The sequence below is a fragment of the Octopus sinensis genome, linkage group LG27 (genome assembly GCF_006345805.1).
Source record: "Octopus sinensis linkage group LG27, ASM634580v1, whole genome shotgun sequence".
NCBI lineage: Eukaryota > Metazoa > Mollusca > Cephalopoda > Octopoda > Octopodidae > Octopus > Octopus sinensis.
This window is the reverse complement of record NC_043023.1, coordinates 7,683,627-7,706,628: the sequence shown is the minus strand read 5'-3', so window position 1 is coordinate 7,706,628 and position 23,002 is coordinate 7,683,627. Positions and strand designations below refer to the sequence as shown.

The 23,002-nt window shown below is 40.4% G+C and overlaps 2 protein-coding genes across 4 annotated transcripts; both read left to right on the top strand.

Moving 5' to 3' along the window:
- Positions 1-15,724: 15,724 nt before the first annotated feature.
- LOC115225379 (protein FRA10AC1 homolog) lies at positions 15,725-22,242 on the top strand. Of its 3 annotated transcripts, XM_036514132.1 has the most exons (5): positions 15,729-17,231; positions 17,845-18,257; positions 19,380-19,829; positions 20,226-20,627; positions 22,069-22,242. In XM_036514132.1, the coding sequence occupies exons 1-3, from the start codon at positions 16,948-16,950 to the stop codon at positions 19,826-19,828; spliced, it is 1,146 nt and encodes a 381-aa protein (XP_036370025.1). In that variant the 5' UTR covers positions 15,729-16,947; the 3' UTR covers position 19,829; positions 20,226-20,627; positions 22,069-22,242. The 3 variants fall into 3 exon arrangements, with proteins under 3 accessions (XP_036370026.1, XP_036370025.1, XP_029652194.1); XM_036514133.1 differs by lacking the exons at positions 20,226-20,627; positions 22,069-22,242 and adding an exon at positions 18,822-18,893 and having other exon boundaries at positions 15,725-17,231; positions 17,845-18,246; positions 18,994-19,513; XM_029796334.2 differs by lacking the exon at positions 19,380-19,829 and having other exon boundaries at positions 16,307-18,059; positions 20,217-20,627.
- LOC118768064 lies at positions 19,849-20,304 on the top strand. Its single transcript, XM_036513852.1, has one exon. It carries the CDS (start codon positions 19,849-19,851, stop codon positions 20,302-20,304), a length of 456 nt encoding a protein of 151 aa, XP_036369745.1.
- Positions 22,243-23,002: the final 760 nt, after the last annotated feature.

The window sequence follows — 23,002 nt, the reverse complement described above, 5'->3', positions numbered from 1 at the left end:
TACACGTGTCTGTGGAGTGCTCAGCCACTTACACGTTAATTTCACAAGCAGGCTGTTCCGTTGATTCGAATCAATCAGAACCCTCATCGTCATAACCGATGGAGTGCTTCCATACATATTATCATTATTATCATTATTATCATTATTATCATTATTAATGAAGATGACAAGCTGGCAGAATCATTAGCATACTGGGGAAAATGCTTTGCGATATTTCATCCATCTGTACGTTCTGAGTTCAAATTCCGCTGAGGTCAGCTTTGCCTTTCATCCTTCTTGGGTCAACAAAATAAGTACCAGTTGAGTACTGGGGTCGATGTAATCGACTTGCCCCCTCCCACCAAATTACTGGCCTTTTGCCAAAATTTGACACCATTATTATTATTATTATTATTATTATTATTATTATTATATTATGATAATTATTATTATTATTATTATTATTATTATTATTATTATTATTATTATCATTATTATCATTATTAAATGAAGATGACAAGCTGGCAGAATCATTAGCATACTGGGGAAAATGCTTTGCGATATTTCATCCATCTGTACGTTCTGAGTTCAAATTCCGCTGAGGTCGGCTTTGCCTTTCATCCTTCTTGGATCAATGAAATAAGTACCAGTTGATTACTGGGGTCGATGTAATCGACTTGCCCCCTCCCACCAAATTACTGGCCTTTTGCCAAAATTTGACACCATTATTATTATTATTTATTATTATTATTATTATTATTATTATTATGATAATTATTATTATTATTATTATTATTATTATTATTATTATTATTATTATTATTATTATTATTATTCAGTAGTTTTATTTTTATAGCGTGCTTTCACTTCACTACTGAGCGCAGCTCTGTGTGCCTTGGGTATGTGCTGTGATTTGTTGTGATGCTCTGATGGTTACTGTATTGAAAGAGTTCTGCGTAGGATGTGTGCAGTGCCTAGTAGTGCAATTTTCTGTATGTTGTATATATTTGTAAGTCCTGGTGTTTTTGTTATGTATTTGTCTGAATATTTTTTTATCATACCTAATGGCCTACATTGATAAGAATTGTTTCTGTTTTTAGATTCCAAATTTGAGTTACCTCTATTTCCAGGTCTTTGTATTTTGAAAGTTTCTCCATTTCTTTTAGAGACACGTTGTCATCTGCTGGTATTGATACATCAATTAGAAAGCATTATTATTATTATTATTATTATTATTATTATTATTATTATTATTATTATTATTATCATTATTATTATTATATGTTTAACTTTTGTTTTACATTTGTACAAGTTGGTTCCAAGTCTCATCCAGAGACCTCAAGACACCAAGTTAGAAGTTCATATTGGTGCTATGCCTAGGGTGTCATATATTTGATTTTATACATAGTGTTGTTGTAGAGAATGTTTAAGAAACCATAAGAAAATTATGTTTGCTTTAAAACTTGAGATTACATAGACAGTATTTTGTGTAGGATAAGGGCAGTTCCCATGAGCACTATCTTTTGAATTTCTGCCATTTTGGGGTTTCCTGGTATCTTATTATTATTAAGGTAGCAAGCTGGCAGAATTGTTAGCACACCGGGCAAAATGCTTAGCAGTATTTCATCTGTCTTTATGTTATTCAAAGCCACAGTCGAACCAATTCTACTATATGGCTCAGAAACCTGGACGTTATCAAAGAAGCTTGAGAGGCGGTTGGATGGAACCTACACTCGCCTCCTTATGAGAGCTCAAAATCTCTCGTGGAGGTGTCATCCAACCAAAATGCAAATATATGGAAACTACCACCTGTGTCATCTCTTTTGAAAGGTAAGGAGTCCAGTTTGCTGGACATTGTTGTTAGAGCTGAAAACGAGGCAATTTCTACTCTCTTCTCCTCTGGAACCATCTACTACTCTCGCATACCAGAGGGCACACACTCTCCTACCACCCTGATGTAATCTCCAGGGATACAGGCATCCAGCAACAGGACCTCCGTAATGCCATGATGGACCGTGAAGTCTGGTGAACAATGATGATGATGATTATGTTCTGAGTTCAAATAATTACCAGTTACGCACTGGGGTCAATGAAATTGACTTAATCCCTTGCCCCAAATTTCAGGCCTTGTGCCTACAGTAGAAAGTGGGGTCTGGTTCAGTCCAGACCTCAAGATGGACAAAAAAATGGGATGAAGTAACGAGCAGGGTGACTACTCTCACCTAGAAAGGGCCGAGAGAAAGCTACCCCTAAAAGGTCAGTCAGAGGTAGCTAACATGTATATCACATCTATCATATACTATTGTTTGACCATTGTGCCTTGTCCGGCCACTGGAACACATACGCTTCTGCTTCTTGTGGAAGGGACATGTCCTGATGGTCAGCAGTCTATCTGCTGTCAATACTCACTGAGTGGTGGCCTAGGCATGCTGTGATTGATGATGTGCTGAGGCTACATCTCCAGTGCTTCCTTGACCGTGAACAGGTATGGTTGTTTGTTCCTTCTCGAGCCCTGCCTAGCTCATAAGGGCCAGTTTCCCGGTTTCCTTGGCGTATAGGTTCCCCCACCTGGACGGGACAGCGGTCCGTCGCAGGTGAGCTGCAAAATGCAGGGGGAAAGAGTGAGAGAAAGTTGTGGCGAAAGAGTCAGCAGAAGTTTCGCCATTACCTTCTGCCAGAGCCGCGTGGAGCTTAGGTGTTTCGCTCATAAACACACACATTGCCCAATCTGAGATTCGAACCCATGATCTCTCAACCGCGAGTCCATTGCTCTAACCACTAAGCCATGTGCCTCCACACACACACACACACACATATATATATTGTTTGTTCCTTCTTGAGCCATGCCTGGCTCATAAGGACCGGCTTCCCAGTTTCCTTGGCATATAAGGTTCCCCCACCTGGACGGGATGCTGGTCCGTCGCAGGTGAGCTGCAAGATGCAGGGGGAAAGAGTTAGAGAAAATTGTGGCGAAAGAGTCAGCAGAAGTTTCGCCATTACCTTCTGCCAGAGCCGCGTGGAGCTTAGGTGTTTCACTCATAAACACACACATCGCCTGGTCTGAGATTCAAACCCACGATCCCTCGACCGCAAGTCCGCTGCTCTAACTACTAGGCCATGTTCCTCTACAGGTATGGTTGCCGTTTGCCAGACTGTAGCTAGTTTTTTTAATGGAGCAGTAATTCTGGGTAAAACAGAGACAAGGGGAACATTTGGAAAGTGGAATGTTTTCAAGCGCACACAGCCCTCAGCCAATCGGACACTGTGTTTATATGCCTAGTGGCTGTGGCAAAAGAGGTTTATGGTGGATTGTTATTGCTAAGCAACAAGACAGGTAAGGGTGATTAGGTGATGGTCTAGGGTTTAGGGGTGGGAGACCCCAGACCTTGGAAAAAAAAAACTTTGGTCATCTTGTAGTCGAGGGCTCTTCATTGACACCCAACACCACTGGGAGGTGGCCCTCGAAGTCGCTGGAAATGGAGATATCCAGGTTCAAATTCTTGAACGGCTTGTATGGTGGAAGAGACTGAAGGGGCTGAAGACAAACATTTTTCTCTTTGGCCAATCCCAGACCAACTCCTTCAAGTTTCACTTGTAAAGGAAAATAAGGGTTGAGAGGGTGGTGCTGCCTTCTAGCCTGTTTGCTGAAAGGCAGATGAAAGTGGTGAAAAAGGTGTGAGTGAATGGTCCTGCCCTGAGCATATGCTGTAGTCGGGAAAAAGGAAAGGTAAAAAGACACCTGCCCCAAAAGTCAGGGGACCCGTGGTTTTTTATGGGGTTTTTCCATGAGCAGCCCTCAAACATCTCCTCCATTTTGAGGATCACACATTGTTGATTTTTTTTTATTTTGTTCGTCTGCTACTGTCTATGTCTCACTCAGAGATTTATTATTAATAATAATAATGATTTCATTTATTTGCCACAAGGGTGAAGGGTGAGGGGTCAATACAGAGACAGACATAAAATGTGGGGGTTTACATATAATAATGAAATGATAAAACAAAATAAAAATAAAATATACTAGGCGCAGGAGTGGTTGTGTGGTAAGTAGCTTGCTTACCAACCGCATGGTTCCAGGTTCAGGCAAGTGTCTTCTACTATAGCCTCGGGCCGACCAAAGCCTTGTGAGTGGATTTGGTAGATGGAAACTGAATGAAGCCCGTCGTATATATGTATACATATATGTGTGTGTGTGTGTGTGTGTGTGTCTGTGTTTGTCCCCCCAACATCGCTTGACAACCAATTGTGGTGTGTTTACATCTCCGTAACTTAGCAGTTCGGCAAAAGAGACTGATAGAATAAGTACTTGGCTTACAAAGAATAAGTCTTGGGGTCAATTTGCTCGACTAAAGGTGGTGCTCCAGCATGGCCACAGTCAAATGACTGAAACAAGTAAAAGAGTAAAAGGAGTATACCCTGGAAAAGAAGGGACATATGCATAGAATACAAAGGTAAAAAAAGAAGGTTGGGGCGGGGGCGATAATAGGGATGTGGCCCTCCTGATACAGGGACCCCTTTAGGGATAATCAAGGAACCCCATTGTCTGAGATTTCCCTGAAACCGAAGGAGCAAGTGCCCTATCCAATTCCTTTAAATTTCAGCACCGGGACTGCATGTTAATTGCATTAACCCCAGTAGCCAACTGGTACCCATTCTGTCAACATCGAAAGACTGAAAGACAATCAGCACAGATGCTTTTGAACGAAGAAATGGTGCAAACCATTTTGTGCTACATGGTAGCAATTCTACCAAATGAATAACGGTAGCAGCAGCAGCAGCAGCAGTAGTAGTAGCAGCAGGAGTAGTAGTAGTAGTAGTAGTAGTAGTAGTAGTAGTAGTAGTAGTAGTAGTAGTAGTAGTAGTAGTTACTCTTACTGCTGTCAATACAATTGACTATTGTTGCTGTTGTTGTCGCAGCTATTGTTTTATGTATAAACATATATATACATACATACATACATATATATATATAATGTATATATATATATATATATATATACATACATACATATATATATATATATATATATATGTATATATATGTAATATGTATATATATATATGTATATATATAATATATCTATATATATATATATATATGTACATACATATATATGTATATATATGTGTATGTATATATATATATATATATATATATATATATATATATATATATATATATATATATATATATATATATATATACATACACACACATATATGTACATGCACTCATACATGCTTGCAAATATGTATATATATGTATACATATATATATAAGCATATATATTTGGGTATGTACACACACATTAACACTCATATATATAGAGAGAGGGGAGAGATGAATATATATATAGACATAGTTGTATTCCTGTGCATAGGTTAGCCAAAAAGCTTCTCCCATCCAACTGCCATTGTCTTCATATTCTGACATTAAAAATAAGACTAACATCAAACCATTTTGATCCTTGAAATTCTAAACTACAATAAACAAAAGGCTTCATGGGTGACAATAACAAACCTTATTGTTACTAAGAATACGATATATAGGGATGGGGCACCAAAGTCCCTGTCTAGGGTGTAAGGACATTACAAAATACGATATACGCTGAAAGGATGAAAAGCAAAGTTGACCTCGGCAGAATTTGAACTCAGAACGTAACAGTAGACGAAATACCTATTTCTTTACTACCCACAAGGGACTAAACATAGAAGGGACAAACAAGGACAGACAAAGGGATTAAGTCAATTTATATCGACCCCAGTGCATAACTGGTACTTAATTTATCGACTCCGAAAGGATGAAAGGCAAAGTTGACCACGGTGGAATTTGAACTCAGAACGTAGTGGCAAACGAAATACCTATTTCTTTACTACCCACAAGGGGCTAAACACAGAGAGGACAAACAAGGACAGACAAACAGATTAAGTTGATCATATCGACCCCAGTGCGTAACTAGTACTTAATTTATCGGCCCTGAAAGGATGAAAGGCAAAGTTGACCTTGACAGAATTTGAACTCAGAACGTAACGGCAGACAAAATACCTATTTCTTTACTGCCCACAAGGGGATACACACAGAGAGGACAAAGAAGGACAGACAAAGGGATTAAGTCGATTGTATCGACCCCAGTGCGTAACTGGTACTTATTTAATCGACCCCGAAAGGATGAAAGGCAAAGTCGACCTCAGCGGAATTTGAACTCAGAACGTAGCGACAGGCGAAACACCGCTAAGCATTTCACCCGGCATGCTAACGGTTCTGCCAGCTCACCAAAGGCTTAATGTCACAAAAGGCTTAATGGGTGACAACAACGAACCTTATTATTACTAAGAATATGATATAGGGGCACCAAAGGCCCTGTCTAGGGTGTAAGGACATTCCTAAACAGGATTTACACAGGCTTGGATAAGCGGTTAAGAAGTTTTCTTTCCAGGCATCTAGATTTGTGTTCAATACAACTGCATGGCATCTTACTCATTTAGACTCATAGGGTCTGTGGGAGGAGGATAATTGATTACATTGACCCCACTGTTTCACTGATACTTAATTTTATCGACCCTGAAAGAATGAAAGGTAAATTTGACCTCAGCAGAATTTGAACTCAGAACATAGCACTGGCAAAATAGCTATTTCTTTACTACCCACAAGGGGCTAAACACAGAGAGGACAAAGAAGGACAGACAAACGGATTAAGTTGATTATATCGACCTCAGTGCGTAACTGGTACTTATTTAATTGACCCCAAAAGGATGAAAGATAAAGTTGACCTTGGCGGAATTTGAACTCAGAACGTAAAGACAGATGAAATACCGCTAAGCATTTCGCCCAGTGTGCTAACATTTCTGCCAGCTCACCTTTGTTTTTTATTTATTAATATATTTAATTCTTTATTGCCCACAAGGGGCTAAACACAGAGGAGACAAACAATGACAGACAAAGGGACTAAGTCGATTACATCGACGCCAGTGCGTAACTGGTACTTATTTAATGGACCCCGAAAGGATGAAAGGCAAAGTCGACCTCGGCAGAATTTGAACTCAGAATGTAGCAGCAGACGAAATACCTATTTCTTTACTGCCCACAAAGTGCTAAACACAGACAGGACAAACAAGGACAGACAAACGGATTAAGTCAATTATATCGACCCCAGTGTGTAACTGGTACTTAATTTATTGACTCTGGAAGGATGAAAGGCAAAGTCGACCTCGGTGGAATTTGAACTCAGAACATAACGGCAGACGAAATACCGCAAAGCATTTCACCTGACGTGCTAATGTTTCTGCCAGCTCACCTTTTTTTTTTTTGATATATTTAATTCTCTATTACCCACAAGGGGCTAAACATAGAGGAGACAAACAATGACAGACAAAGGGACTAAGTCGATTACATCGACGCCAGTGCGTAACTGGTACTTATTTAATCGACCCTGAAGGGATGAAAGGCAAAGTCGACCTTGGTGGAATTTGAACTCAGAATGTAACAGCAGATGAAATACCTATCTCGTTACTACCCACAAGGAGCTAAACACAGAGAAGACAAAAAAGGGCAGAAAAACGGATTAAGTCGATTATATCGACCTCAGTGCGTAACTGGTACTTATTTAATCAACCCCAAAAGGATGAAAGGCAAAGTCGACCTCGGCAGAATTTGAACTCATAACGTAGCAGCAGACGAAATACCACTAAGCATTTCGCCTGGCGTGCTAACGATTCTGCCAGCTCGCCACCTTATGATGCTGAAATACCTTGTTGTATCAGGCATTTAGCTTGGTCTAGCTTTTTGTGGGATACTTAGCTGGTATCCAACCACATTGCACAACAGACCACTAAAAGTAGCAGATTAAAAGTGCTAGCCAGAGCCCATTCTGTTACTAAACAGCATGAGTTCTTTCATTTTAACTCAGAGGGGAGAGGTTGTTTCCAGGAAGCTATCATCACCATCATCATTTAACGTCCGTTTTCCATCATAGCATGGGTTGGACGGTTTTGACTGTGGGCTAGCGAACCAGATGGCTGCACCAGGCTCCAATCTTGATCTGGCAGAGTTTCTACAGATGGATGCCCTTCCTAACGCCAACCACTCTGAGAGTGTAGTGGGTGCTTTTTACGTACTACCAGCATGGGGGCTAGTCAGGCGGTACTGGCAATGACCTTGCTCGAATCTTTTTTACACGTGCCCACCGACACAGGTGCCAGTGAAGCGACGTTGGTAATGATCACGCTCGAATGGTGCCCTTTTACGTGCCACGGATATGGAAGCCAGTTGGCTGCTCTGGCAATGGTCACAGCGATCACACTCGGATGGTGTTTTTTGTTCCTCTGGAAGCAGATGTAACCAAGTTCGACTGAGTTGTAAAACCAATGATGTACGATTTTCTACAGTTCATATTTTCTGTGTTAATCTGGTTAATCTGGTTTGTGGAGGCGCAATGGCCCAGTGGTTAGGGCAGCGGACTCGTGGTCGTAGGATCGCGGTTTCGATTCCCAGACTGGGCGTTTGTGAGTGTTTATTGAGCGAAAACACCTAAAGCCCCGCGAGGCTCCGGCAGGGATGGTGGTGATCCCTGCTGTACTCTTTCACCACAACTTTCTCTCACTCTTACTTCCTGTTTCTGCTGTACCTGTATTTCAAAGGACCAGCCTTGTCACTCTCTGTGTCACGCTGAATATCCCCGAGAACTACATTAAGGGTACACGTGTCTGTGGAGTGCTCAGCCACTTACACGTTAATTTCACGAGCAGGCTGTTCCATTGATTCGGATCAACCGGAACCCTCATCGTCGTAACCGACGGAGTGCTTCCAAATCTGGTTTACTGTGTAATTTTATTTAGTGGAAGATTAAAGTGTCACTATTAAATGAAAACTTGTTCCTGGGATTATCTCCACCGTTTTTTATACAACTCATGAGAAACAAGAATTTCTATAAACAGAGCCAGGGTCACCTTCCTTCCAGCTAAAAATTCTTTTATTCTTTTACTTGTTTCAGTCATTTGATTGCAGCCATGCTGGAGCACCGCCTTGAAGAGTTTTTTTTTTTTCCTTTTAGTTGAACAAATTGACTCCAGGGCTTATTTGTTAAGCCTAGTATTTATTATATCAGTCTCTTTTGCCAACCTGCTAAGTAATGGGGATGTAAACACAGACACAAACACACACACACACACACACGATGGGCTTCTTTCAGTTTCCGTCTACCAAATCCACAAATCCACTCAGAAGGCTTTGGTCAGGCAGAGGCTATAGTAGAAGACATTTTCCCAAGGTGCCACATAGTAGGACTGAACCCGGAACCATGTGGTTGGGAAGCAAGCTTCTTACCCCAAAACACCCTTCATATTTACAGTTATCCTTGACATAAATTTCTGTAGCATTTTCTTCCATTTTAACACAAAACCTTCATTCATCATCATTGTTCGACCGTGGTCGAGACAATGGAATTTACTATGTTACGCCAGACTTCACGGTCCATCATAGCATTACGGAGGTCCTGTTGCTGGATGCCTGTATCCCTGGAGATTACATCAGGGTAGGAGAGTGTGCGCCCTCTGGTATTGCGAGTAGATGGTTTCCAGAGGAGAAGAGTAGAAATTGCCTTGGACTCTCCTACCTTTCACAAGAGATGACACAGGTGGTAGTTTCCCATATATTTGCATTTTGGTTGGATGGCGCTTCCACGAGAGATATTGAGCTCTCATAAGGAGGCGAGTGTAGGTTCCATCCAACCGCCTCTCAAGCTTCTTTGATTACGTCCAGGTTTCTGAGCCATGTAGTAGAATTGGTTCGACTGTGGCTTTGAAGATTTTAAGTTTGCAGTCTCTACTTAGATTTGATGACCACATCTTATGCATGTCATTACAGGCTGACCAGGCCATACCCTTTCTAGTTAGAAAGTCTTTTCCAAATTGTCTTCACATTCCATCTAAATTCTGTAAACTTGTCAGGCTATGACAATCAGTATTTAGTAGGGAGAGTTCAGAGTGCTGGTACAGCCATTTCCTTCAATCTGGAATGACAGAAAGTGGCAGGTCAGCTTATTAGATTTATAGCGAGACTAATTTCACCATTTTTTATGTCACTCATGAGAACAAGAATTTCTATAAAGAGAGCCAAAGACACCTTCCTTCCAGCTAAAAATATACACACACATACATATACATATATATATATATATATATATATATATATAATATATATAATATATATATATATATTATATTATATATATATATATATATATACTGTCTTATGCACCCATTCACACACACACTCATGTACAACTATTTATGTATGACATTATACATAGCATGGTGAGGGATATATTTAAATAGAGACTATAAACACACACACACACACACACACACACATTCACACACGCACACATACACACGCACACACATACACACATGCACACACACACATACACACATACACGCACGCACACATACACATACACGCACGCACACACACATGCACATATTACATTATCGTTTTCACCTTCCTCAGCGTACACACACACAGACACATTGCATGTCAAAACACCCTTTTCATTCCTCTACCCTTATCCCTCCCCATGGTTCTATTTTCGCATCCCTGCCAAGGACGTGTCCCCATGTTCATTTTGACACTTCACAACACATCCATCTGCTATGACAGATCGCTTTTGAACAACTGTAAATAATCAGTTTTTGTAACAGCGGAATTTCATTATGTGTTTCCCTTTCATGTCGCCCCCCCTACCCCCACACTCTTTGCCTACATATCATCATCAGTCTTTTTCTCTCTCCTTCTCTTCCTATATGTGTGTGAATGTATATATACACACATATAGATATATGCATGTACATAAGCTCGCTAGAAATGAAGCCAGTATGCTCCGATGGATGTGTAATGCCGGTACTCACACTCGGCAGAGTGTAAGTACCTTGAGAGAAAAGCTGGACCTAAGAAGCATCAGTTGTGGTGTGCAAGAGAGACGTTTGCGCTGGTATGGTCATGTGGCGAGAATGGATGAAGATAGTTGTGTGAAAAAGTGCCACACCCTAGCGGTTGAGGGAACCTGTGGAAGAGGCAGACCCAGGAAAACCTGGGACGAGGTGGTGAAGCACGACCTTCGAACTTTAGGTCTCACTGAGGAAATGACTAGAGACCGAGAACCTCTGGAAGTGTGCTGTGCGCGAGAAGACCCGGCAGGACAAGTGAGTCCATAACCCGTGGCCTTCTACATGGATGGAGCCAGCTACGTATGCATACCTTCCCTTCTTGGGACACAAAACTCTACTTGTGAAGACGTGATGAGGCAAGTGAGGATCAGAATCGAAATCGATCAATGGAAATTGCGGATGTGCTACCAGTGCCGGGGTATGTCAAAACTCTGCTTGTGAAGACCCGTTGAGGCAAGTGACGATCAGAATCGAAATCGATCAATGGAAATCGATCAATGGAAATTGCAGATGTGTTACCAGTGCCGGTGGCATGTAAGAGAACTTTCCATTTCGCGACCGTTGCCAGCACCGCCCCGTTTCGTGTCCGTTGCCAGCCTCGCCTGGCACATAAAAAGCACCATCCGTTCGTGGCCGTTTGCCAGCTCTGTCTGGCACCAGTGCGGGTGGCACGTAAAAAGCACCCACTACACTCACGGAGTGGTTGGCGTTAGGAAGGGCATCCAGCCGTAGAAACACTGCCAGATTTGACTGGGCCTGATGAAGCCTTCTGGCTTCACAGACCCCAGTAAGAAACCGTCCAACCCATGCTAGCATGGAAAATGGACGCTAAACGATGATGATGGATGGATGATATTATATATATATATATACACACATACATATGTATGTATATATAGATATATATATGGATATATATATATCTATATATATACATCACACTGATAGGAATAAGCAATATGGTTTGTAATCCCCTTTGTAAGCAGATTAGAACTAACCTCCCCCTCATGTTTAGACAAGCCATCGCCAATAACTTCCCCAGAAATTCCAAATATTACTCCACGGTTAACTCACATAAAGTTAGGATAGCTTTCTCCAACACTAAAACCTCGCCCAGATAATCGCCTCCCATAATAATAGGCTACTTACTAAGACCCTATCACCTTTTTCCGGAGGCACAGCCTCTGCCGCTCCCGGTTTAATGCTCAGTAGGAATAATTATAGTAGTAATAATGATATGAGAGCCAGTACAGTGACACATAATCTCAGCTCCAGCCAGGGAGTACCCACTAGGGGTATAGTTTATAATAGGGGTGTGTGGTTGACGGTAATAATGGGAGTAGGGTAGAGAGCCCCATTAGCATCCCCAGCATCATTCCCGCAATAGCAGTACCACGGGCAGTAGCAATGACAGCACTCTGATAGATAGTGGAGAATCAGGGGTTATTACTATAGTTAATAGTGACGTAGTGGAAAATAGAGTAGTAAGCGGCTGCAGGTCTCGGAACGAATATAGTGACAGGAACGCAGTTCTATTTCAGAAACTAATCCTAGCAGATAAGATTCACGTCGGCGAACTCCAAGATCAAAAACGCCGTCTACCAATGCAAGGTTTACACGGACTCAGATGCCTTCACTTATGTAGGGGCATCATCCTCAAGATTGTCTTTGCATGTCTCCAATCATTACGCAACTTTTCGGGACGTGAACAAGCGCCAGACCACGGGACTCAGTAAGCTAATATGGCGACTGAAGGATGCGAACTTAAGCTATAGGCTGGAATGGTCAATTTTGTCGGTGGCCCTCCCATTTGATAGGGGCAGAAGACAGTGCAACCTGTGTCTCCGAACTCTTCCATATTTTGTTTGCCAGAGGCTGGATGGTAAACGGGCTCTTACAGTCGGCTTTTCGATGCCCCCATTGGCGGCGTTACACTTATCTGGCCTTTAAATAGCGTTTATAAATAATACCGGCACCCATAGCCCTTGGTAACAAATTCTGAAATAGCTTTAAGATATCTACGATTAACCACTGCAAGGGGAATTACTCCTGTAAGACAAACGGGGCTTGGTTTTCTCACAGCGGGGGGTTTCCTTGACAAGGCAGGCTTAGATGAACACACACACACATAAAACATAATATATATATATTTTTTTTATTTTTTTCTTTCTGCCACCCAACGGTTATCACGGCAGTAGCCACTGACAGCCGAACGATCAAACGCCACACGTACACAAAAAATGTTTTCTACCCCTACGCCAACACACACATATATAGAACAGTATACACACACACACGTCTCTAAGTAGATTTTTTCTCGCCCCTTATAAAACATCCAATATTCCTTAAATAGTCAGAACTTTATTCTCGGTCACAAAGAACATCTATACACCCTCACCCACATGATTGACCGATGCCTGACCCGTTGAATTCTTCAGCCACCGGTTCTCAACATACACTGATAAACAGTTTCGCCATGGGCTCTTAGGAGCACAGTTCGATTTGTTTTTTGCTCCGCCTCTGTTCTGTTTTTGTTTTTCCAACGGATTTCCTTTTTTCTTCCTGAAGAGAAAGACACAATATGGTCCCATTATTCAATCGGATTTTGGTAATTTGTGCCTTTCGAAACACGTGTAGAATGAAATAAAACGATTTGTGTTCAATCTGCGTTCAGCTCCATTCTTCAATTCACCAATAATGTTTTAATTTCAATTATCCGCACCAACGCACGGTTGCAACGCCAGATGGTTGTACCTCCAACCGTGCTGTTTACTGCTGTGATTTTTGCTACTAAGGTATCGGTTAAACTTTTGATTAATCTACTACAAGATTATTCATCTTTCTATTTCATATGATATATATATATATATATATATAATATATATTATATATACACATATGCACATAGTATGTATATATAGATATACATACATACATAGATGTATATATATATATAGATATATATATATATAGATATATGTATATATATATTATATATATTATATATATATATATTATATATATATATACATACATACATAGATGTATATATATATATATACTGATATATACATAGAACATATGTGTGTGTGGTATACACACATAGATATATGTATGTATGTATGTATGTATGTATGTATATGTATATATATATATATATAATATATATATTATATATATATTATATATATATATATATATATATATATATATTTGACCGTGGTCGAGACAATGGAATTTACCATGCTACGCCAGACTTCACGGTCCATCATGGCATTATGGAGGTCCTATTGGTGGATGCCTGTATCCCTGGAGATTACATCAGAGTAGGAGAGTGTGCGCCCTCTGGTATTGCGAGTAGATATATATATATATATATATATATATATATATATAAGCAATAATTAATCTCTGAACGAAGTATAAACAGTAACTGCACGACAATGTGAGGTATATTTGCCATCTCAATATGGCAAATATATCTCACATTGGAGGTATACAGGTTTACAGTGTACAAACAGGATCTTTTCGGTTTGAATGGAAGTTTTTTCTAGCAGTGTCATATGAAATTGTCACCCATAATTATGACCCTAGTATCGATCTATTGCATTTCAATCTGTTTTAGGGTTCGGGGTTAGTTAGGGTTAGGGTTAGGAGTGGGGGAAGGGTATCTTTTTTTCTTCAGAAATGTAAATAAACCCAATCTGTTTCTTAAACGAGGGACATATTTATACGGCACAGAATGCTTTTTACCTCTATAGATGTCACTGATTGGTTGAAATTGCAGAAATTGAAGAAAGAAAAAACAACAAATATCTTAGAAACTATAGAATTTTCTCAATAAAGCCAAGAGAAAAAGATGTTTTATAAACACATTCTATCAGTATACGAAGTTTAAAAGTGTTTAGTTTTGTGGAAATTATTTTAAAAACTGCCGGTCAAACCGAAAAGATCCAATGTAAGTTTTTTCATCGGAAAAATCATTGCAGTGAATGGCACCTTGGCAATTGGGTTTTCGATGACACTGAAAGAATTTCAAAGAAATGTTTCCTATCTGACCTGATTGAACAAAAGATTCTCTCAGGAAGTCACATAGTGAGTCATGGTTGGCGATCCTATACTAACACTGGAAGCCTAATATGGTTATAGAGTATGTAAAGTGTGTATGTGTGATGTATTATGAAATATGTATGTCTTAATAAAATTATACGGTATGTCGTATGTATATATAGTTATAAGGTATGTAATGTGTATGTGTGTGTGTATGCGTGTGTGTATATCTCTCTTTACTCTTTTACTTGTTTCACTCATTTGACTGCGGCCATGATGGAGCACCGCCTTTAATCGAGCAACTCGACCCCGGGACTTATTCTTTTGTAAGCCTAGTACTTATTCTATCGGTCGCTTTTGCCGAACCGCTAACTTACGGGGACATAAACACATCAGCATCGGTTGTGAAGCAATGCTAGGGGGGCAAACACAGATATACAAACACACACGCACACACACATATATATATACGACGGGCTTCTTTCAGTTTCCGTCTACCAAATCCACTCACGAGGCTTTGGTCGGCCCGAGTCTATAGTAGAAAACACTTGCCCAAGGTGCCACGAAGTGGGACTGAACCCGGAACCATATGGTTGGTAAGCAAGCTACTTATATATATATATATATAATATATAAACTAATGTAATGTGTGTATAAGTTGCTCTCAAAACAACATGTCCTGCAGTAGAAGCTATAATATTTGCGTTTGTGATTGTGCACAGCTATATTTATCGAAAGCGACGATGGAGCTATTCCGTCCGGTCCACCACGTAAACGGGTACTGTTGTTTAGTCGACACCGGCGACAATAACCAAGGAGAGATAACAACATCAGATTTCCTTTGTTTCTCAGGAAAAATATTTCCAACGTTTCTCGTCCGTCGCCTTTATATACATACATTCTTGGACTATATAAACAGATCAAACACAAACGCATATATAATAGCTTCTACTGCAGGACATTTTGTTTTGAGAGCAACTTATACACACATTACATCAGTTTATATCATATATATATACATATATACACACACATATTACATACCTTATAAACTATATATACATACAACATACCATATAATTTTAAGACACATATTTCGTAATACATCACACACATACACGCTTTACATACTCTATAACCATACAACATACTTTATAATTATATATACATACAGCATATATAACTAGATATATGTTTTCTAACATCTTAAGGCTAACAACATACTTCTGGAAACTGCATTTTAACAACACAATGAAGAGCATCTAAATATATATATATAAATAAATATATATATATAAGGATAAGATCGTTAATTTAAATTAAAATTACGAACTTATCAAGTGGTCAGATGGAAAAAAAATAACCTTCAAAGGTAATAATTATATATCTCTTCTTATATATAATTTATAATTTCATATATATATACATATACAAGACAAGACATTGCTTTGTGTATCATTCTGCTGGATAACTGGAGCACTACCCTGGATTTACAATACAGTGAACTATAACTTCGGACCCTGCCACATGAATAGGCCGAGTTTTTTTCTTCTTCTACCAGTATACGAAGTTTAAAAGTGTTTAGTTACAAAAATTATTTTTTAAATCTGCCGGTCAAAGGACCGGCTTGGATTCTGGAATTTGGAATTTACTAAGGACCGGCTTGGATTCTGGAATTTGGAATTTACTAAGGACCGGCTTGGATTCTGGAATTTGGAATTTACTAAGGACCGGCTTGGATTCTGGAATTTGGAATTTACTAAGGACCAGCTTGGATTCTGGATTTGGAATTTACTAAGGACTGGCTTGGATCCAGTCTAAATAATATTGTTAACCTGATGTACTAACAGAAATTTTGCTGTCACTAATAACTCTACATCTAAATATAAATTCTGTTCGACCATAAATTGGAGAATTATCCGGGAGAATCTGATTTTATTTGATTTAATTTGAACTGAAAGAAGGAAAAGCAAAATGTCGGAGAAGACAAACTTTGTGAAAGTTCATCGAGGAAGTTATTACGACTCCGACTTCGACAGTGATCCGGAGATTAGCGGAAACACACGAAGGTCAACAGCGGACGACGATAGACGCGACTCTGACGAAGCAGACGCTTCGCTTTCGCGTCCTTCTACGAAAGCGAAGAAGCGGCGACGGAAACATCCGAAGTACAGCGACCACGTGGAGGGGAAGCGACAGAGGCGCGAAGATAGTTTCGGGCAGAAGAAACAGCATTTGCACAATGAGCGCTCTGCCGAGTTATCTCGTATCCACCGCTTTAAAATCGTCAGCATGGACGCCTATTCGAGGCACAAGAAGTTCATCAACGATTACTTGACGTTCTACGGAGGCAAGCGTGCCGAGTTCGTGCGCGACTCGTCCCGGGACAAGACCGACCTGGATATCATTCGGGAACACCATCGGTTCCTGTGGTCGGACGACGATGACAGCGATGGAGACGATCTGGACGTCGACGATGGAGATTCAAGCTGGGAGAAGAGGCTGGCCAAGCGCTACTACGATAAACTCTACAAGGAGTATTGCATAACCGACCTCAGCCGATATAAGGAGAACAAAGTGGCCCTTCGCTGGAGGATGGAGAAGGAAGTGATAAGCGGCAAGGGCCAGTTTGTGTGTGGTGAGAAAAAATGCCCAGAGAAGGAAGGGCTGAGAAGTTGGGAAGTGAATTTCGGCTATGTGGAGCATGGGGAGAAGAAAAACGCTTTGGTTAAGGTTCGCCTGTGTCCCGACTGCTCTTACAAGCTGAATTACAGGCACCAGAGGAAAGAGATAAAGGCAAACAAGAAGAAGGATCGCCGTTACAAGGGCGATGTGTCGGATGCGAAGAGGGCGGATAAAGAGACTGATGAGTCTGCGGCAGGTGAAGGTGATGGAGAGAGACGGAGTGAAGCTGATTCCGGTTGTGGTTCTTCTTCTGTGTGGGAGGGCCCGGCCAAAGTGGAAGTTGCGAAGAGTAGGGACCAAGAATTCGAGTCCTACTTCGAAGACATGTTCTTGTAAGGTTAGGAATGATGCAGGACACAACCACAGGCAGAAGAGAAGACGGCTGTGTCTGTCCAGGAATTTACTAAGGACCAGCTTGGATTCTGGAATTTGGAATTTACTAAGGACCGGCTTGGATTCTGGAATTTGGAATTTACTAAGGACCGGCTTGGATTTTGGAATTTGGAATTTACAAAGGACCGGCTTGGATTCTGAAATTTGGAATTTACTAAGGACCGGCTTGGATTCTGGAATTTGGAATTTACTAAGGACCGGCTTGGATTTTGGAATTTGGAATTTACAAAGGACCGGCTTGGATTTTGGAATTTGGAATTTACTAATGACCGACTTGGAATTTGGAATTTACCAAGGACCGGATTGGAATTTGGAATTTACTAAGGACCGGCTTGGATTCTGGAATTTGGAATTTACCAAGGACCGGCTTCACCATCATCATCATCATCGTTTAACGTCCGCTTTCCATGCTAGCATGGGTTGGACGGTTCAACTGGGGTCTGGCAAGCCCGAAGGCTGCACCAGGCCAGTCAGATCTGGCAGTGTTTCTACAGCTGGATGCCCTTCCTAACGCCAACCACTCCGAGAGTGTAGTGGGTGATTTTATGTACCACCGACACAGGTGGCAGATGGTCACGCTCGGATGGTGTTGGATTCTGGAATTTGGAATTTACCAAGGACCGGCTTGGAATTTGGAATTTACTAAGGACCGGCTTGGAATTTGGAATTTACTAAGGACCGGCTTGGATTCTGGAATTTGGAATTTACTAATGACCGGCTTGGAATTTGGAATTTACTAAGGACCGGCTTGGAATTTGGAATTTATTAAGGACCGGCTTGGATTCTGGAATTTGGAATTTACTAAGGACCAGCTTGGATTCTGGAATTTGGAATTTACTAAGGACCGGCTTGGAATTTGGAATTTACTAAGGACCGGCTTGGATTCTGGAATTTGGAATTTACTAAGGACCAGCTTAGATTCTCGAATTAGGAATTACTAAGGACCGGCTTGGATTCTGGAATTTGGAATTTACTAAGGACCGGCTTGGAATTTGGAATTTGGAATTTATTAAGGACCGGCTTGGATTCTGGAATTTGGAATTTACTAAGAACCGGCTTGGATTCTGGAATTTGGAATTTAATAAGGACCGGCTTGGATTCTGGAATTTGGAATTTACTAAGGACCAGCTTGGATTCTGGAATTTGGAATTTACTAAGGACCGGCTTGGAATTTGGAATTTACTAAGGACCGGATTGGATTCTGGAATTTGGAATTTACTAAGGACCGGCTTGGATTCTGGAATTTGGAATTTACTAAGGACCGGCTTGGAATTTGGAATTTACTAAGGACCGGCTTGGAATTTGGAATTTATTAAGGACCGGCTTAAATTCTGGAATTTGGAATTTACTAAGGACCGGCTTGGATTCTGGAATTTGGAATTTATTAAGGACCGGCTTGGATTCTGGAATTTGGAATTTACTAAGGACCAGCTTGGATTCTGGAATTTGGAATTTATTAAGGACCGGCTTGGATTCTGGAATTTGGAATTTACTAAGGACCAGCTTGGATTCTGGAATTTGGAATTTATTAAGGACCGGCTTGGATTCTGGAATTTCGAATTTACTAAGGACCGGCTTGGATTCTGGAATTTGGAATTTACTAAGGACCGGCTTGGATTCTGGAATTTGGAATTTACTAAGGACCGGCTTGGATTCTGGAATATGGAATTTACTAAGGACCGGCTTGGATTCTGGAATTAGGAATTTACTAAGGACCGGCTTGGAATTTGGAATTTACCAAGGACCGGCTTGGATTCTGGAATTTGGAATTTACTAAGGATCGGTTTGGAATCTGGAATGTGGAATTTACCAAGGACCGGCTTGGATTCTGGAATTTGGAATTTACTAAGGACCAGCTTGGATTCTGGAATTTGGAATTTACTAAGGACAAGCTTGGATTCTGGAATTTGGAATTTACTAAGGACCGGCTTGGAATCTGAAATTTGGAATTTACCAAGGACCGGATTGGATTCTGGAATTTGGAATTTACTAAGGACCGGATTGGATTCTGGAATTTGGAATTTACTAAGGACCAGCTTGGATTCTGGAATCTGGAATTTACTAAGGACCGGCTGGGATTCTGGAATCTCGAATTTACTAAGGACCGGCTTGGAAACTGGAATTTGGAATTTACTAAGGACCTGCTTGGATTCTGGAATTTGGAATTTACTAAGGACCAGCTTGGATTCTGGAATTTATTCCCCTGCGGACATCAGAGGAATGAGATTTTTTTTAAAGAAAATAGCATTATAAAGGTAATATCCGTGGGAATTTGGCACCTTTATGTGGACACGGAGAACTAATGGATATGATGGTCTTACCGTGACATAAAGAGACTGTTATGATATTTGCCGTGACCCTTCTTGGTGGTGGTGACAGCAGAGAGGACAAGTTTAAGCTTGTGACACGGGTTCAATCCAGAATGGAAACAGCGAAGAACATGGGACGAAGTCGCAAGTTGATGTCCCTTGGTGATGGTGGCAGCAGAGAGAACGAGAACTTGAAGCTTGTGTTTGACAAGGGTTCGATCCAAACTGGAAGCGGCAAAGAAGTTTGAAGCCGATGTCCCTTTCGAGGTGAGATAGATTTTCTTTTATTTCTTTTAGTTGTTTCAGTCATTAGACTGCGGCCATGCTGGAGCACTGCTTTGAAGTCTTTAGTCGCACAATCAACTCCTGTACTTATTTATTTGGCAATCTTACGGTTCTAGTATATTTTACGTCAACTGACCCTAACCCTAATCCCAAAGATCCCATTTCCCCTCAACCCCATATGTAAAAAAGTAAAAGTTTTTTACGGAAATCGACGATCAGATAATATAAACAAATACACGTGGTCAGTTGACGTAAAATATACTAGAACCGTAAGATCGCCATGTTCTTATTTTATCAGTTTTGTTTTGTTGAGCCTCTAAGTTGTCAAGCAGTGGTGTGGGTGGACAAAGACACACAGACACATACAATATATATAAATATAAAGCCTTGTGAATGGATTTGGTAGATGAAAACTGAAAGAAGCCCATCAAATATATACCCTTTTACTTGTTTCAGTCATTTCACTGCGGCCATGCTAGAGCACCGCCCTTAGTCGAGCAAATCGACCCCCAGGACTTATTCTTTGTAAGCCTAGTACTTATTCTATCGGTCTCTTTTTGTCGAACCGCTAAGATTTGGGGACGTAAACACCAGCATCGGTTGTCAAACGATGTTGGGGGGGACAAACATATACACACATACATATATATTTATACATGTATACGGCGGGCTTCTTTCAGTTTCCATCTACCAAATCCACTCACAAGGCTTTGGTCAACCTGAGGCTATAGTAGAAGACATTTGCCCAAGGTGCCACGCAGTGGGATTGAACCCGGAACAGTGTGGTTGGTAAGCAAGCTACTTACCACCCAGCCACTCTTACACCTATGTACACAATATAAAGACATTGGAGACACAGGTTTTTATAACCTGTCTCCAAGCAATCTTAAGCTCTGAGCACATGGTCTATTTAATTTGCCAATTAGGACACTGGTACAATACAAATTACGAGAAAGAAATGAGAAAAAGGTAGAGGCAAAAAGCTGAAGGGTGAATAAAAAGGAAAGGAAATTAGAGTTATGCCTCCTTTGACCATAAAGCCATAATTAAGCTAGTTACCTTGCGCGTGTAAGCAAATGCAGAGCATTGTAATAGCTCGATTTTGTCTGTGTGTTTGCAAAATTGCTACAAAACGGCTGAACGGATTTTCACCAAATCTGGCAGAAATACTCATTGGGCGAGTGGCTCAATCTCATTATTTTGGTTTGATTATATTTAAAACTGGCAGAGGTGAATCAAATTTTTTTTTGTTTTGTTATATATGCAGAAACGATAAGCAGGGGAAATAACTCTTGATGTAATTTTTGTTGAAATCTGAATTCGTCTGAGAATATATTTATCAAATTAAATTTCATTTTATCCTTTTATGTATGCAGGGTATGCAACGCCCCTCTGATGCCCCCTTTTTTTCTTTTCGTTGTAGAATAATTCACCAGAGAGGGTGATGCCCTCCACTTCGCCAAAAGAAAATTTTGTTCATACGATTTCATTTGCTGAGAGTTTCAGAACCGGAATTCAATAGAAAACACCGAAGATGTCACATGTTGGGACCGAACCCAGAACCATGTGGTTGAGAAATAAACTACTTACCATACAGCCACACTTGTCTTTATTTCTTTTATCTTTTACTTGATTCAGTCATGAGACTGGCCATGCCGGGGCACTGCCCTGGGGGATTTTATTTGAATTAATCAACCCCAGTACTACTTTTTAAACCTGGTTCCTTTATTGGTCTCTTCTTCCAAACTGCTAAGTTACAGGGACGTAAACACCCCAACACTGGTTGTCAAGTAGTGGTGTGAGACACACATACATATGTGACGAGCTTCTTTCAGTTTCCATCTACCAAATTGACTCACAAGGCTTTGGTAGAAGACATGTGTCCAAGGTGCCAATAATTAAAACCTGGATAAAAATGACCCAGACCATAAGAATAGGACAAACAGAAGTAAGGCCATGAGAACCTATAATAGGATAGAGACAAATAACAATGGACAACACAGCACGGATCTTTTCTGTTTGACCGGCAGTTTTTAAAAATAATTTCTAGTTAACTAAACACTTTTAAACTTCGTATACTGGTAGAATGTGTTTATAAAACATCTTTTTCTCTTGGCTTTATTGAGAAAATTCTATAGTTTGTAAGATATTTGTTGTTTTTTTTTCTGCAATTTCTGCAATTTCAACCAATCAATGACCGTCTATTGAGGTGAAATCATTCTGTGCCGTATGAAAATGTCCCTCGTTTAGGAAACAGATTGGGTTTATTTACATTTCTGAAAATGAAAAAGATACCCTTCCCCCACCCCTAACCCTAACTAAACACTTTTGAACTTTATTATATACTGGTAGAATGT

What these genes read in the sequence shown, in the direction of transcription:
- LOC115225379 (XM_036514132.1), top strand. Translation starts at nt 16,948, where the DNA reads ATGTCGGAGAAGACAAACTTTGTGAAAGTTCATCGAGGAAGTTATTAC. An exon ending in CACAATGAGCGCTCTGCCGA is followed by an intron (nt 17,232 to 17,844) that starts GTTATCTCGTAT and finishes GAGACTGATGAG; the next exon opens with TCTGCGGCAGGTGAAGGTGA. An exon ending in TTTACTAAGGACCGGCTTGG is followed by an intron (nt 18,258 to 19,379) that starts ATTTTGGAATTT and finishes GGACCGGCTTAA; the next exon opens with ATTCTGGAATTTGGAATTTA.
- LOC118768064 (XM_036513852.1), top strand. Translation starts at nt 19,849, where the DNA reads ATGTGGAATTTACCAAGGACCGGCTTGGATTCTGGAATTTGGAATTTA.